The 16,205-nt window shown below is 43.9% G+C and overlaps 2 protein-coding genes across 2 annotated transcripts in view; one reads left to right on the top strand and one right to left on the bottom strand.

The window, feature by feature from the left end:
- The first annotated feature begins 262 nt into the window (after window positions 1-262).
- On the top strand, window positions 263-5,651 carry LOC139378684 (NADH dehydrogenase [ubiquinone] 1 alpha subcomplex subunit 5-like). Its single transcript, XM_071121096.1, has 5 exons — window positions 263-396; window positions 674-718; window positions 873-989; window positions 1,249-1,314; window positions 5,441-5,651. Exons 1-5 carry the CDS (start codon window positions 286-288, stop codon window positions 5,540-5,542), a joined length of 441 nt encoding a protein of 146 aa, XP_070977197.1. The 5' UTR covers window positions 263-285; the 3' UTR covers window positions 5,543-5,651.
- Window positions 5,652-6,128: 477 nt separating this feature from the next.
- The window catches only part of LOC139378683 (component of oligomeric golgi complex 5), a 91,510-nt gene continuing 81,433 nt past the window's right edge, over window positions 6,129-16,205 (bottom strand). The window contains exons 15-22 of the mRNA XM_071121095.1: window positions 15,062-15,172; window positions 12,469-12,531; window positions 11,314-11,417; window positions 9,137-9,374; window positions 8,879-8,955; window positions 8,342-8,468; window positions 7,084-7,163; window positions 6,129-6,917 (exon numbers count right to left, since the gene is read on the bottom strand). Of these exons, the coding sequence (XP_070977196.1) occupies window positions 6,791-6,917; window positions 7,084-7,163; window positions 8,342-8,468; window positions 8,879-8,955; window positions 9,137-9,374; window positions 11,314-11,417; window positions 12,469-12,531; window positions 15,062-15,172 (927 nt within the window). The 3' untranslated portion in view covers window positions 6,129-6,790. The remainder of the gene's footprint in view (window positions 6,918-7,083; window positions 7,164-8,341; window positions 8,469-8,878; window positions 8,956-9,136; window positions 9,375-11,313; window positions 11,418-12,468; window positions 12,532-15,061; window positions 15,173-16,205) is intronic.

Below are 16,205 nucleotides of genomic sequence, written 5' to 3'. Positions count from 1 at the left end.
GCTCTGAGAATGCCTGTCACGCTGTCACATGCAGTGCTTCACTATCACACTAAACACAGTTTATCATAATATGATTGAATTTACTATAGGATCCATACAGTATAGACAGGCTGTCTGGCTTAATGCATTATTTTTTTGATATTGCTAGTATGTGTAGTGTACCCACTTCATTTGCAATACTTATTTTTCCAATCTAATCATTGAACTTGTATTGTAGGAGACGTTAGTTAATAACATGCATTTAGGCTACTGAATAAGAGGACTCATGTCCACTTACTATCAAACATGTTGAGCTTTTATTTTGAAAAAAACGAGGACTTGTTGACGTCATTTTTATTCGACAGAAGTGACCCAGAATCCATTGCGCCCCAAATCATGGCTGGTGTTCTGAAAAAGGTACGAGTGGAGGTCATGTTATGATTATGATTTTGTGAAAATGTAATGTGCTTCGGCTAATTCAGTTAGTGCCCTTTCATTTTACAATTGATATGAGCGTTGTCGCTTTCTATTGACAAGCAACTTACATGGCTGACACGATGCGATCTCAAAGCTACACGGCGTTGTATCCATACGTTCTGTAATGTTCCGCCTTCCTTCTGAATGCCGTATGACTATTTTACTCAGGAGGTTACTAGCTAACTTGCTAGCTCATTGTGTGTAATATTTTCCCCAGACCACAGGCTTGGTGGGACTGGCCGTGTCTCACAACCCTCATGAGGTGAGTCCCCAGTAATGGCCATAATATACAGCTTTAGTAGTTGTGTAGCTGCTGTAATGACCATAAACGGCAGTACTTTTGTCTTTAAATGTAACTGTGTGTGTGTGTGTGTGTGTGTGTGTGTGTGTGTGTGTGTGTGTGTGTGTGCCCTCAGCGCCTGAGGATCCTGTACAGTAAGATCCTGGCGTCTCTCCAGATCATCCCTCAGGACGCAGCCTACAGAAAGTACACAGAACAGCTTGTCAACGACCGCTTTGAACTTATCAAAGCTGTAAGTTACACTCCAACCATGGTCATGTTCACAGCTAGACCAGGGTCAGGTTAAGTTTAACACAGTAGAAAACCCTTCCTACCAGCCCTCATTGTGACTGATTTCATGTATTAGCTTAAACTTGTATGAACCTCTGTGAGGTTATCCCCTTGTTGACTTTTATATTTGATATCATGTTACGAGATATTGTTTGGGATGGCATCTGTGTGTTTAAATCCATATAGATCATTTTATTTTCTGTCTTCATTTCAATGGAAAGGAGCCTGATGTGGAGAAACTAGAGAAGAAAATCAACTCTGGTCAGATCGAGGAGGTCATTCACCAGGTACAGAGAGGAGCCTCACACTATTTTTATTGCTTTGTATCTTCCTCCTAGAGTTGCTTTTTCTAGCCCTGTTTATACCTGGTTTCAACATGCGTCCGTTGTCCTGATCGTGTCCAAATTCGGGTTGGGCCCACATTTGTTGACAGGTGTAGACAATCAAAAGACACATTGTGATCTGATTGTGATAATTTCTTACTGACCACCTCTGGAGGTAGTCGATGATACATCTTGTGCGGATATCCTTGAAGTGGATACCTAAAAATGGTCATTAAAGATCGCATGGCACCTACTCGTAAGAGTAGGGCTGTTAACCCCCGGTGTCCTGGCTAAATTCCCAATCTGTCCCTCGGGTACCTAATCATCCCCAGTTTACAATTGTCACATTCATCCCTCCTCCTCTCCCCTGTAACTATTCCCCAGGTCGTTGCTGTAAATGAGAATATGTTCTCTGTCAACTTACCTGGTAAAATAAAAAGTGTAAACAAATCCGGACAACGAAAGCGTATAAATTTGGCTAACTAAGGTTGTCCCGGCCTCTCAAAAAAAAAAGAAAGCAAACCGACCAGTTGAATTAAGATCATGGTCTTTAGAAACCAAGTGCCAACTGGCACTGTGCGTCCAGCGCTGATTAAAATTGGAATATAGAAAAATATGTTTGACATATTGTCCCGAATGAAAGAAGAAAGGGTTCTCCCGTTCTCACATCCAATGCCAGCGCAAAATCAGATGTTTGAAAACATCATAGGCTACAGACAGGCCAAGGACTGTAATACCAAAATGTAAACGGAAGTAAAAATGTATCGGCAGGGTGGTGAATAGTCTTTCAGTTGCTATATCAGATATGAAAATAAGTCATATTATAATGCAATCCTTTTCAGATATCAATAAAGTGCAGAAGATGTTCAAACTGATGCGTAAAGGCGCATAGCTTTTTGTAGCCTAAGTATGAGCGAGGCTACTGTCCAATAGGCCAATGTAGGCTTAAATTACGATGGACTCTTCAGGCTACTGTCCAATAGGCCAATGTAGTCTTAAATTACGATGGACTCTTCAGGCTACTGTCCAATAGGCTAATGTAGGCTTAAATTACGATGGACTCTTCAGGCTACTGTCCAATAGGCTAATGTAGGCTTAAATTACGATGGACTCTTCAGGCTACTGTCCAATAGGCTAATGTAGGCTTAAATTACGATGGACTCTTCAGGCTACTGTCCAATAGGCCAATGTAGGCTTAAATTACGATGGACTCTTCAGGCTACTGTCCAATAGGCTAATGTAGGCTTAAATTACGATGGACTCTTCAGGCTACTGTCCAATAGGCTAATGTAGGCTTAAATTACGATGGACTCTTCAGGCTACTGTCCAATAGGCTAATGTAGGCTTAAATTACGATGGACTCTTCAGGCTACTGTCCAATAGGCTAATGTAGGCTTAAATTACGATGGACTCTTCAGGCTACTGTCCAATAGGCTAATGTAGGCTTAAATTACGATGGACTCTTCAGGCTACTGTCCAATAGGCTAATGTAGGCTTAAATTACGATGGACTCTTCAGGCTACTGTCCAATAGGCTAATGTAGGCTTAAATTACGATGGACTCTTCAGCTTACTTTTAGATTGACACTTTGTTCCTTTATAAAGCCATTGCTTTACATGCTTGTTCCTTTGCACTTCTTATAGATTGCTGCTTTTATCCATGCATTTTCATAATTTGACCACGCGTCTTGCTATCAAATCAATGTTATTAGTCACATGGGCCGAATACAACAACCCACAACCTTACAGTGAAATGCTTACAAGCCCCTAACCAACAATGCAGTTAAAAAAAAAAAAAAAAAATGGATAAGAAATAAGTGTAAAATAACAATAGCGAGACTATATACAGGGGGGTACCGGTTAGTTGAAGTAATATGTACATGTAGGTAGAGTTATTAAAGTGATGATAGTAGATAACAGTGTTAAAGGGGGGTGCAGGCAATGCAAATAGTCAGGAGTCTTATTGCTTGGGGGTAGACGCTGTTTAGAAGCCTCTTAGACCTAGACTTGGCGCTCTGGTACCGCTTGCTGTGCAGTAGCAGAGAGAACCGTCTATGACTAGGGTGGCTGGAGTCTAGGACACTTTTTAGAGCCTTCCTCTGACCCCGCCTGGTATAGAGGTCCTGGATGGCAGGGATCTTGGCCCCAGTGACGTAATGGGCCGTTCGCACTACCCTCTGTAGTCCCTTGCGGTCAGGATGCTCTCGATGGTGCAGCTGTAGAAACTTTTGAGGATCTGAGGACCCATGCTAAATCTTTTCAGTATCTGGAGGAGGAATAGGTTTTGTCGTGCCCTCTTCACGACTGTCTTGGTTTGCTTGCACCATGTTAGTTTGTTGGTGATGTGGACATCAAGGAACTTCAACCTGCTTCACTGCAGCCCCATCGATGAGAATGGGGGCGTGCTCGGTCCTCTTTTTCATGTAGTCTACAATCATCTCCTTTGTCTTGATCTCGTTGAGGGAGCGGTTGTTGTCCTGGCACCACATGGCCAGGTCTCTGACCTCCTCCCTATAGGCTGTCTCGTCGTTGTTGGTGATCAGGCCTACCACTGTTGTGTCATCGCCAAACTTAATGATGGTGTTGGAGTCATGCCTGGCCGTGCAGTCGTGAGTGAACAGGGAGTACAGGAGGGGACTGAACACGCAACCCTGAGGGGCCCGTGTTGAGGATCAGCGTGGCGGATGTATTGCTACCTACCCTTATCACCAGGGGGCGGCCCGTCAGGAAGTCCAGGATCCTGTTGCAGAGGGAGGTGTTTAGTCCCATGGTCCTTAGCTAATTGATGAGTTTTGAGGGCACTATAGTGTTGAACGCTGAGCTGTAGTCAATGAATAGCATTCTCAAATAGGTGTTGCTTTTGTCCAGGTGGGAAATGGCAGTTTGGAGTGCGATAGAGATTGCATCGTCTGTGGATCTGTTGTTGCGGTATGCAAATTGGAGTGGGTCTAGGATATCTGGGATAATGGAGTTGATGTGAGCCATGACCAGCCTTTCAAAGCACTTCATGGCTACAGACGTGAGTGCTACGGTTCGGTAGTCATTTAGGCAGGTTACCTTAGTGTTCTTGGGCACAGGCACTATGGTGGTCTGCTTAAAACAAACTCGGACAGGGAGGTTAAATGTCGGTGAAGACACTTGCCAGTTGGTCAGCGCATGCTCACAGTACACGTCCTGGTAATCCATCTGGCTCTGTGGCCTTGTGACCTGTTTAAAGGTCTTACTCACATCGGCTGTGGAGAGTGTGATCACACATTCTACCCGGAACATGTTGAGGTACCGTTAGTGAATTATCAGTGATTGATCAAACTAAACCATGGTAATTCTCCCAACATGTCACTTTTTTGTATTCCTTTGGTACCGTTTAGGCCTATACTAAAGGTTATTTACAATAATATAAAGATAATGGATGTAAACAATGATGCGTAAAGAACAAACCTATCCAGACCTGTTTGGATAATGCGTTGCGCCATTCAGAGATGGACTTTGTAGCCGACTCTAACTTAACCTGTTTGTTTTTACTGTGTGCATTAGGGCTTAGTCATATTTGTATTCATACTGTGCAATAATTGTATTTTGTATACGCATCCAGATTGTTTGTGGGGTGACGTTTTTAGGGATGGGAGAGATTCTCTTAATATTTATTTGTATGGCTGCTGGACAAGTCGAGGTTATCGGCACAGTAGTCCGTTACGCCCAGTCTTTAAATCGTTGGATAATAAAAGTAGGCTCTAATGATGAGTTTAAAACTATTGATTATAAAAGCGTGCTGTTTTCTGTCTTTTATACAGCTTGTGTCATAATGGGAGGTCGGATTAATATGCATACAGGAAGGGACCAGGGAATCTGGTCACAATAAGGTCGAAGTGGGCAGATAAGAATCACATTTTATTACCGTGTGTAGACAGACGCATGTCGATCTGATCACGTCAGCCATGTTAATGCAAGGTGTAACCAAGGCTACTGAGACATTGTTTTGTTTCTTAAACGATTTTGAAGCATTCAAAAACCTCCCGCATACTGTATCTCTCTTCCCCATTTATCCTACATCCCTTGCCTTATCTGACCCACTAGTTTCCTCTTCCCTCCAGGCGGAGTGTGAGTTGGCACTATCCAGGAAGATGGCGGAGTGGAAACCATGGGAACCACTGATTGAAGAGCCCCCTGTCAACCAATGGAAGTGGCCTGTTTAAAGACTACTTCCTGTATTTATCATATGTCTGTTTGTGTCAATGTGTAAGTTCTTCATGCTCCATTCACAATGAAGCATGTACAAATAAAGCAGTGGAAATATTTTCCCTATCCTTGTAAAAACTAATCTTTGACATTTTGCCTTGTGGGTGATACATTTAAAAAATGAAAATTCAGACAGTTTACACAACTCAGCCAAACCAAGGAGAATGAATGGAAGTTAAAAAGTAAGATACTATTTATTGAAAAACATGCCAGTCCTGATCTTGTCGTGATTGTGCTCATTTGTTGCAAAACGATTAGCTAACCGCATTTAATATACCTCCTTTGAGAAAGGGTGTCGTTCTATCCTAATGTACCCCATATATTTAAAGCTGTTCAGTCAAAGTTAACTTAGAAATATAATTGGGTAAGATTGGATAACAGAAGTCACAACTGGGATTCAAACTGACAACCATGTGGGTCGCAACCTGTGTGTAATGCCCCTGTGGACAAGATCAGGACACATGCTGCATATTACGAGGTATAAACGGGGCTCAAGATTACAAGCCTTCCTCGGGGAGCCCTCTTATCAGGCACAACAACTTGTTTTACTTCTCGTTTTATTATAACCACAACCATAGAGCTTTAGACCCACAGTACAGCATTAAAGACAGAACATATGAACAGTTCGACAGGGCTCTAATCAATCCATATCGCTGAAGTGTTATATTTAGCGAGCTATTAATCTAAAGGTAGTTTACGGCAAACCCAGCAGGAACATTGCATTTCAATTACGTAGAATTTCCACCATATAGATTGAATAGAGCACTTAGGTTAACTATTATTAAAGTCCTACCATCAATCATTCCTTATGATAATTATTGTTAACCAGTAAAGCCCCTACCAGTAACTAGCAAGCATTTATTTCCCCGTTCAATAGTATGAAGCACAGGTAACTTCCCCCTTGTGCTGCCCTCTGTGGCATAGTTATAGAAGTAGCAGAACAGAAATGTGTGGCGTTCCATTTGGAATGTTTGAATTGCTCCTTAACACATCCACAGAAATGGAGCAACCCTTAAGTCATATCAATAATGGAAACTCCTGTTGGGTGGACCATTAAAAAGGCTTAAGGATGTTCATAGCCATGTCTGTTCTACAAATTCTAATTCTATAGTCATAACATTCATAATATCTGGATGTGTTCTTCACGGAGCCGTTCTCCATGCCCATGTGAAACGCACAGTTGCATCATGGGAGCGGTAGTTCCCTCAGGTCCTGGAGTCCTGGGCTCCGCTGGTGGCCCTCTGCAGCAGCTGAACCATGATGGGGTAGACGGGGGCGAACTCCTTCCCCTGACGAGCCCTCACACTCTGCATGTAGGCTTCCAGAGCACCCCTAGTACACACAGAAGGAGATGGCGTTGCTAAAGACACACTAACCAATAGAACTGATGGGAATTTCATCATTTTACCACAAGAGGGTGCTCACTCACTCCTCAGTGATACCAAACAACCCCCCAGTGGTCTCAAAGGCTGTAAGGCTGTCGTTCTCCTGCAGTTACCTAATGAGTGTGAGGCGGTCTCTCTCTGAAGGGTGGTCATCTAGCCACTGGGAGTAGCGAGCGATAGACCACTCTGCTCTCTGGAAGAGGGAGAATTTGTACAAAGTTAAGATAAAGATGACAGTTGGAACCAGTACAGATAAGTGTGTATATAGCAGTTTGTAGGTACACTTTAAGACCAAAAATATGTGGACACCTGCCAGTCGAACATCTCATTCCAAAATCATGGGCATTAATATGGAGTTGGTCCCCCTTTGCTGCTATAACAGCCTCCACTCTTCTGAGAAGGCTTTCTACTAGATGTTAGAACATTGCTGCGAGGCCTTGCTTCCATTCAGCCACAAGAGCATTAGTGAGGTCGAGCCCTGATGTTGGGTGATTAGGCCTGGTTCGTGTTCCAATTCATCCTAAACGTGTTCGATGGGGTTGAGGTCACGGCTCTGTGCAGGCCAGTCAAGTTCTTTCACACCGATCTCGACAAACCATTTCTGTATGGACCTCGCTTTGTGCACGGAAGCATTGTAATGCTGAAACAGGAAAGGTCCTTCTCCAAACTGTTGCTACAAAATTGGAAGCACAGAATCGTCTAGAATGTCATTGTATGCTGTAGCGTTAATATTTCCCTTCACTGGAACTAAGGGGCCTAGCCCGAACCATGAAAAACAGCCTTGGACCACTATTCCTCCTCCACCAAACGTTCTCCTGGCATTCGCCAAACCCAGATTCGTCCGTCGGACTGCAAGATGGTGAAGAGTGATTCATCACTCCAGAGAATGTGTTTCCACTTCTCCAGAGTCCAATGGCGGCGAGCTTTACACCACTCCAGCCGACGCTTGCCATTGCACATGGTGATCTTAGGCTTGTGTGCTGCTGCTCGGCCATGGAAACCCATTTTCTAAAGCTTCAGACGAACAGGTCTTGTGCTTCAGCACTCAGCGGTCCCGTTCTGTGAGCTTGTGTGTCCTACCACTTAGCGGCTGAGCCGTTGTTGCTCCTAGACATTTCCACTTCACAATAACAGCACTTACAGTTGACCGGGACAGCTCTAGCAGGGCAGAAATTTGACAAACTGACTTGTTGGAAAGGTGGCACATTGAAAGTCACTGAGCTCTTCAGTAAGGACATTGTTTGTCTATGGAGATTGCATGGTGGTGTGCTCGATTTTATACACTTGTCAGCAATGGGTATGGCTGAAATAGCCGAATCCACAAATTTGAAGGGGTGACTAAATACTTTTGTATATATAGTGTGTCTATACCTGGTGAGGCGATTTGAGCTCAGACGGTGCTCTGGTGAACAGGAAGTGTAGCAGGGTGCTGTATGGAATCAGATCCCCCACTGCTGGACTGCTGGCTATCAGCTCACTGTTCTGGAACAGCAGGGGCCTACAAAACAAACAAACAAACACACACACACACACACAAACACACACACACACACACACACACACACACACACACACACACACACCAGCTACATTGAGGTGTCTAGCCTAAATAACGTGTTCATTGTGTTACACCATTAGCCTTTACCCATGATCTTTAAACCATTACCCTAGCGTCTAAGTAGAGGCAGACGGCAGGGAGACCGAGAGAATTACAGCTCTCTAACCCTCCAATAATGACTAACATCTTCATTAAGAGCCACTCTCACTCTGGAAACTACCGCTGCTATTGAGGCGTTCCCCATCTCATCAAAGGTTTAACAGGAATAGGTTGTGCATAATAACTGATGTAATAACTATGCATAACTAATGCGTCATACATGTGTAACAAGCAGTGATGTAATAACATACCTGAAAGATCTCAGCAGGCGGTAGGGTTTCCCCAGCTCAGACACTCTCCTACAGAGAGGGGCGACGGCCAGCTCCATCTAAAAACACAGAAGAAATAGCACAGTGAGAACACAAATATAGAGTTACTTGGTGAACTTCAAGATGCACAGAAAAACCCGAGAGACAGACAAACAGCGAAGGAGAGCTGACAGGCAGGTACGGCGAGAGATACCGATCATACCCTCACATACAACCCTCACATACAGCCCTTCTCCTCACCTGAGCGAAGTCAGCCGCCAATCTCATCTTGCCTCCCTCGCCTAGGGGGCGCAGCAGGCTGGCGTGGCGGATGAACAGTGTGATGCAGCGCTGGGCGATGCTCTCCGTGTTGTCGTATATGAAGTCGACACACTGGAAGTGGCGGAAGTAGTCCGCCATCACGCGGCCCACGAAGCCCTGTAGCTCCCGCATGTACAGAGAGCAGGGCACGTCCGGCTTCCCCGGGGTGGACATAGACCTGGACACAGAGACATATATAGAAATATCTGTCTGTGATTGCTTAGATAAGACCGCACCACAACAAACAGGGCAAATCCTTCAACGCTTATGCACACGCACACACACAGGTTAGTATAGGTCACTGACTAAAGGTCTGACTCATAACCTTGAACCTCAGGCCATTATACACTATACCTATGTGTGTGTGTGTGTGTGTATGCGTGTGCTGCGAGTCGGCTAAGTCCCAGCAGGGCCTTGTCTGTGTAAGTTCAGAGAGCGGAAAGCAGTCTAGTCTGTATTCAGAGTGCTGAATGTCAATCTGAGCTCTCGGTCTCTGTATGTATGGCCGTGACAGAATAACCAGCGGGTGCCAGGGGCCGATAACATTTAGCCAGCGGCAGGAGGCTACAGTACTGACGCAGGGACCCTTTGTGTGGCTCTGTCTAACGGGACCCTGCTAGCTGGGTGTGTGTGTGAGTCTGTGTCGTGACTGTAAAGCCCCAAGACTAACTGAGTCTACAGGTCCATTGGGAGCCTCTCAATTGTACAGAGACGAGTCTGGGTAATATGAATGGACCACGGCATGAATGGAGGGAGAATATCTGAATGCAACTGTAGAGGGTCTAGAGACGAAGGGTCCCTAAACTTTTTCACTCAGGCCCCCCTTCCAGCACTGGGAAACACCCCCCCCCCCCCCCCACCCCCCACCCCACACTGCGCGCACCACAAACTGTTCACATCCCTCTTGTTGGCCAAGAGAACACTTTGCAGGTTTAAAGCTTATTTCCTGCAATTCTACACATTTTGCCGTATCTAATATGTATTCGTGTGATATTTGAGTGACTCGAACACTACTACAAAATCTATGGGCTAGAAAACCTAGCTAGAAAACGTTAGCTGACATGGGCTAGTTGATCTGTGCACTTCTGACCAAGTTGTAAATCGCTCTCTAAGGTATGACTGACATGACAAGACGTATAGTGATGATGCACTACCCAATGGAGAAATGTCACCTTGTGCACCTAAGAGGGTGCACCCCACAGTTTGGGAACCACTGGTCTAGACCATAAAGACCCTATTCAATTAATTCCTAATTCTATGGTCTAGACTGGTTCTACCTGTGTGCGCACACATTGACAAGTGAGCTGCTGGTCTCACAGCTAGGTTCCACAGGGCATCCATGGATGCTTGCTGATTCAGACTTGACCTTCTTACAAAATGAAACCTCCCAGACTTTTTTAACACGTCAATATCGCCGCTGTGCCTCGAATCCTGCAACAGCTACTCTGCCACTGTGTCCCTATGGCTATCTGGGAGACGGTCAGTGGGGTCAATGGCTCAGGGAGACTTGGATGTAGCGTGACTAAGAGTTCACTCAGAGGACGTGTGTGTGTGAGGAACAAGGTGTGTGTGTTAGAACTAGTTTTTACGATGGTCACTGCACGGAGCTCCCTCTGCACAACACAAGAGCAAGTGTGTGTGTGTGTGTGTGTGTAAGTGTATTTGTTGGGGAGAAAGGGGGCAGGGGTGAGTTCAGCCACTTAGCCACATTGTGTTTATCTGACCATGAAAAGGTCATTTGGACAGGGGGCTGAAGAGACAACGCACACACACACAGGATTCTATATGAGAGCAGAGCGGTGTGTGTAGAACAGTAGATAGGATGTGTGTATGAGTGTGTAAATGTCAAGCTCAGGGGAAAGAGAGAAACATTTTGTAAATGTAAATTAGCAACAGATGCTGTTTGGTGCCTGGTGAAACAGAGAGACAATCAGATAATAGTATCACAGACAACGTATTGTCACATATAAAGCTCTGTAGCACTATGTCACCAAGGCCACCTGTAAACATGACCCTTTAAACAACTTAAACCCCAACCTTACTCCTAGAACGTTGCAACTAGCTTGAGGAGTGTGGTGTCTTGAAGTGTGTGTGTGTGTGTGTGTGTGTGTACTAACCCAGAGAAGTCTTCCTGATGCATAGTGATGATGATGGCTTCTATGGAGTCACTGACCGACAGCAGCAGAGGCTGTACTGCACTGGCCATCAGAGCCTGTACTCCCTACACGCACGCACACGCAAGAGAGTGCATCATTTAACAAGGCATAAGACGGGTTGTGTGTCACAACTCTGAAACAGCTCAGTCAGACAATGACATCTCAAATATCAGTGGACACACAATGATGAACTGAACAAACATGACCATAACTTTTTGCATCTGCAGGCCAGGTACATAGCTGAAGGACACAGTGCCCGCAGGGACACACCTGATTCACTTAAGTCTGCCATTGCCTAGCAACCCAAACAGTCTGGTGGTCTTGGCTGCATGAATGCGATTTGCTGATAAGTGGACGTTTGCAGTGAGCTTTAGGATAGGAGCTCTGTGCACGTGACATGTCAGACGAGAGAGGAAGAGCGTGTGTGTATGTGTGATGTTCGTATTTGTGTGTGAGACTGTGTGTGTGTTTGGGCATGTGTGTGTGTGTCGGTCACGGGGTTCGGAGTGGGGCCGCCAGTTTATCGTTCGCTCCATCTTTAGATCAATCTAAACTCAATAGACCTGACCCAGTGTGTTTGTGCGCGTTTGTGTTTGTGCCCGTCAGCTAAGCCCCTGCCAACGATAGATAACCAGATCTCTGTTCAGATCTCCTCTCTAAACTCCTTCACAACAAAGTTAACAATGTCCCCTCCGCTGTGTGTGGCGTGGGGGGATTGGCAGAACGCAGAGAGAAACAAGCCTCCGACCATTTTCCCGGTTACAACAAAATACCTTTGTGAGAAAAAGCGAGTGATTGCCAAAGAAGAGTCTACACACTCCACTCAGTGTTTACCGTTTTATCTTCCAGAATGCGATGCATCAGAAATAGCAATGTTTTGTTTGGTTTCCATAACTCAGTTCCAAGTTCCAAAAGTGCCCATTCAAACCCCATAATGAAAAACCAACAGCATAATCCACCACCAGCTGCACATCAGATAGAATGGAGAGAAAAAGAAGAGGGGAAGACTAGAGAGGAGAGGAGGAGGAAATCAGCAGAGAAGAACGATAGAGGAGGAGGAGTAGAGAGGAGAAAACTGTAGAGAGAAGTATGGGAGGAAACGAGTGTCTGTCTTACCTCTAGTGAAGCAGTGAGAGCATGTTCAGCAGCCGGAGGACATGACCCCAATCCTGATATCACCTGAGCACGCACGCACACGCACACACACACACACACACACACACACACACAAAAGGTCAAAGGTTAGGTTACAGTGAAACCTGACAAACACTATTAGTCTTTTTTCCCACATATCCCTCCCATATTCTTCTAACGGTTATTACAGCATTTATCCTCCCTCCTTGCTCTCCAATCCTCCACGTCCCTCCTTCCATTCCATCTTTCTCCCACCCTCCCTCCCTCCTAAAATAACCAGCCGTTCTTGCTGAAACGGCCTCACTGCTTTCAAATGGTTACATTTTGACAACCTCCCAGGCCACTAAATATTTGATGGCAGAGTAATCTCCTTTTATGCCACTATTAATCACACAGGCCCCAGCACCAGGACACATCATACATCTTTAATGGGCCATATGAAGGAATACGTTTCCCCATCTCTCCCTCTAACTCGCTCTATGGTTCCCACTTCCTTGCTCTCTCTTTCTCTGCCTCGCTCGACATCTGACTCCCTTCCTTATCATCCCTCTCTCTCTCTCTCTTCACTCTTCTCTCCGCTCCTCTCGTCTCTCCCTCGCTGCTCCTCTCTCCCATCCTCTCTCGCCGCTCCCCTCTCCCATCCTCTCTCGCCGCTCCCCTCTCCCACTCACTTACTGCATCTCTCTCTCCCCTTCTCTCCCTCTCTCCCCTTCTCTCCCTCCCCTGCAGCTAGTTTACTTTGGGTGATGAGATACATTAACTCTAGAAATAATTGGTTGTCAGCATTTTCCCATCAAACCCCTGTGACATCAGATGACCAGCACACACACACACACGCACGCACACACACACAGACTCTTCTGCGTGAACTCTTAGTCACGCTACCATCCCAGTCTCCCTATAATATGTAATACAACACACGTGTCAATGTCTGATAAAGATGTCATGTAAAACATAACGTAGCCGTGTAAAACATAATGTAGCCATGTAAAACATAATGTAGACATGTAAAACATAATGTAGCCATGTAAAACATAATGTAGACATGTAAAACATAATGTAGACATGTAAAACATAATGTAGCCATGTTAAACATAATGTAGACATGTAAAACACAATGTAGACGTGTAAAACATAATGTAGACATGTAAAACATAACGTAGACGTGTAAAACATAATGTAGACATGTAAAACATAATGTAGACATGTAAAACATAATGTAGACATGTAAAACATAATGTAGACATGTTAAACATAATGTAGACATGTTAAACATAATGTAGCAGTGTAAAACATAATGTAGACATGTAAAACATAACGTAGCAGTGTAAAACATAATGTAGACATGTAAAACATAATGTAGACATGTAAAACATAATGTAGCAGTGTAAAACATAATGCAGCAGTGTAAAACATAATGTAGACATGTAAAACATAATGTAGACATGTAAAACATAATGTAGACATGTAAAATAATGTAGACATGTTAAACATAATGTAGACATGTAAAACACAATGTAGACGTGTAAAACATAATGTAGACATGTAAAACATAACGTAGACGTGTAAAACATAATGTAGACATGTAAAACATAATGTAGACATGTAAAACATAATGTAGACATGTAAAACATAATGTAGACATGTTAAACATAATGTAGCAGTGTAAAACATAATGTAGACATGTAAAACATAACGTAGCAGTGTAAAACATAATGTAGACATGTAAAACATAATGTAGACATGTAAAACATAATGTAGCAGTGTAAAACATAATGCAGCAGTGTAAAACATAATGTAGACATGTAAAACATAATGTAGACATGTAAAATAATGTAGACATGTAAAACATAATGTAGACATGTAAAACATAATGTAGACATGTAAAACATAATGTAGACATGTAAAACATAATGTAGACACGTAAAACATAATGTAGACATGTAAAGCAATGTAGACATGTAAAACATAACGTAGCCATGTAAAACATAATGTAGACATGTAAAACATAATGTAGACATGTAAAACATAATGTAGAAATGTAAAACATAATGTAGAAATGTAAAACATAATGTAGACATGTAAAACATAATGTAGACATGTAAAACATAATGTAGACATGTAAAACATAATGTAGAAATGTAAAACATAATGTAGACATGTAAAACATAATGTAGACATGTAAAACACAATGTAGACACGTAAAACATAACGTAGACATGTAAAACATAATGTAGCCGTGTAAAACACAATGTAGCCGTGTAAAACACAATGTAGCCGTGTAAAACACAATGTAGACGTGTAAAACATAATGAGACGTGTAAAACATAACGTAGACATGTAAAACATAACGTAGCCGTGTAAAACACAATGTAGACGTGTAAAACATAATAAGACGTGTAAAACATAATGTAGACATGTAAAACATAATGTAGACATGTAAAACATAATGTAGCAGTGTAAAACATAATGTAGACATGTAAAACATAATGTAGACATGTAAAAAGAACACAAGTGTAATGTGGTGTGTGTGTGTGAACGTTTTAGTGTGTGTGTATGACCGTGTGTGTGTTACTTTAGCAACAGCCTGGTGTAGTCTGTAGAGGGAGTTGACCACTGCCATGTTCCTCCTCTGACCTTCTGTTAGAGGCCCTATCACCTGACTGGCATCCCCCTGGGTAGATAGCTGGAGAGAAAGAGAGAGTGAGAGAAGAAGGGAAGGATGGAGGGAGAGAAATAGAGGAAGAGAGAGAGAGAGAGAGAAATAGGTGGAGAGAAGAGAGAGAGAAAAAGTCAGGACACCTGTAGTACTCAGCAGACACACAGCAGCAGTGAGAGCAAGGGCACACCGGATCCAGCTCCCACTGCTATAGCAGAGCAAGGAGGGGCCCGGGAACAACACATACAAATGGGACAGGAGCCAGGATCCAGCTGTAGTAGCAGTTTGGGCTGCTGTCTCCTGGCCATGTTCCACAGACGGATAGGGACACCTCACCACCTCTCACCTCAGAGGTGATAACAAGCAGGTCACACACACACCTGGGGAAATTAGAGGCTCCCTATCTGAGATGGCCATCTCAGGAAGACGAATAGAGAGGAATTGGGGCCATCTCAGTAAGACGAAGAGAGAGGAATTGGGGCCATCTCAGGAAGACAGAGAGAGAGGAATTGGGGCCATCTCAGGAAGACAGAGCACGAGAAAAAGCGAGACAACATGTGCAAAGGGGTGCCATAGCAACGGTCTAAAAATGGCAAAGCAACAGTTAACTATAGCTTTAGAGTGTAGTTGTGTGGATGGCAAACACGCACACACAGAGGCGCACACACATTGACATTCATGACACATGCACGTGCCCACATACATGCACAGAGAGGTGTCAGGATACCAGCACCGAAGTAGCTTCCTGTTCACACCTGAGTATGTCTGTGTTTGTGTGAGTGAGTGTGTGAGAGTGACTGTAGATCAGGCCTGTGTATGTCGCATCTCAGTGCGTGTGTGCGTGTGTGTCCGAGTGTATATTTAGAGCTTGGGGTGTCTGTGGAGGAGGCTACAACCTACTAATAAAACTTCTAAGTTAGTCACTGTTAACTTAGAAGCATGTTTTTGTACCCTTCCCATTGATGAGTATTTTTATTTATTTAATACATTTAGAATAAGGCTGTAACATAACAAAATGTGGAAAAGGGGAAGGGGTCTGAATACTTTCCGAATGCACTGC

Source organism: Oncorhynchus clarkii, chromosome 21 (assembly GCF_045791955.1).
Source record: "Oncorhynchus clarkii lewisi isolate Uvic-CL-2024 chromosome 21, UVic_Ocla_1.0, whole genome shotgun sequence".
Lineage (NCBI taxonomy): Eukaryota > Metazoa > Chordata > Actinopteri > Salmoniformes > Salmonidae > Oncorhynchus > Oncorhynchus clarkii.
Note: the sequence above shows the minus strand (reverse complement) of the source record. Positions and strands in the feature narration are given on the sequence as shown.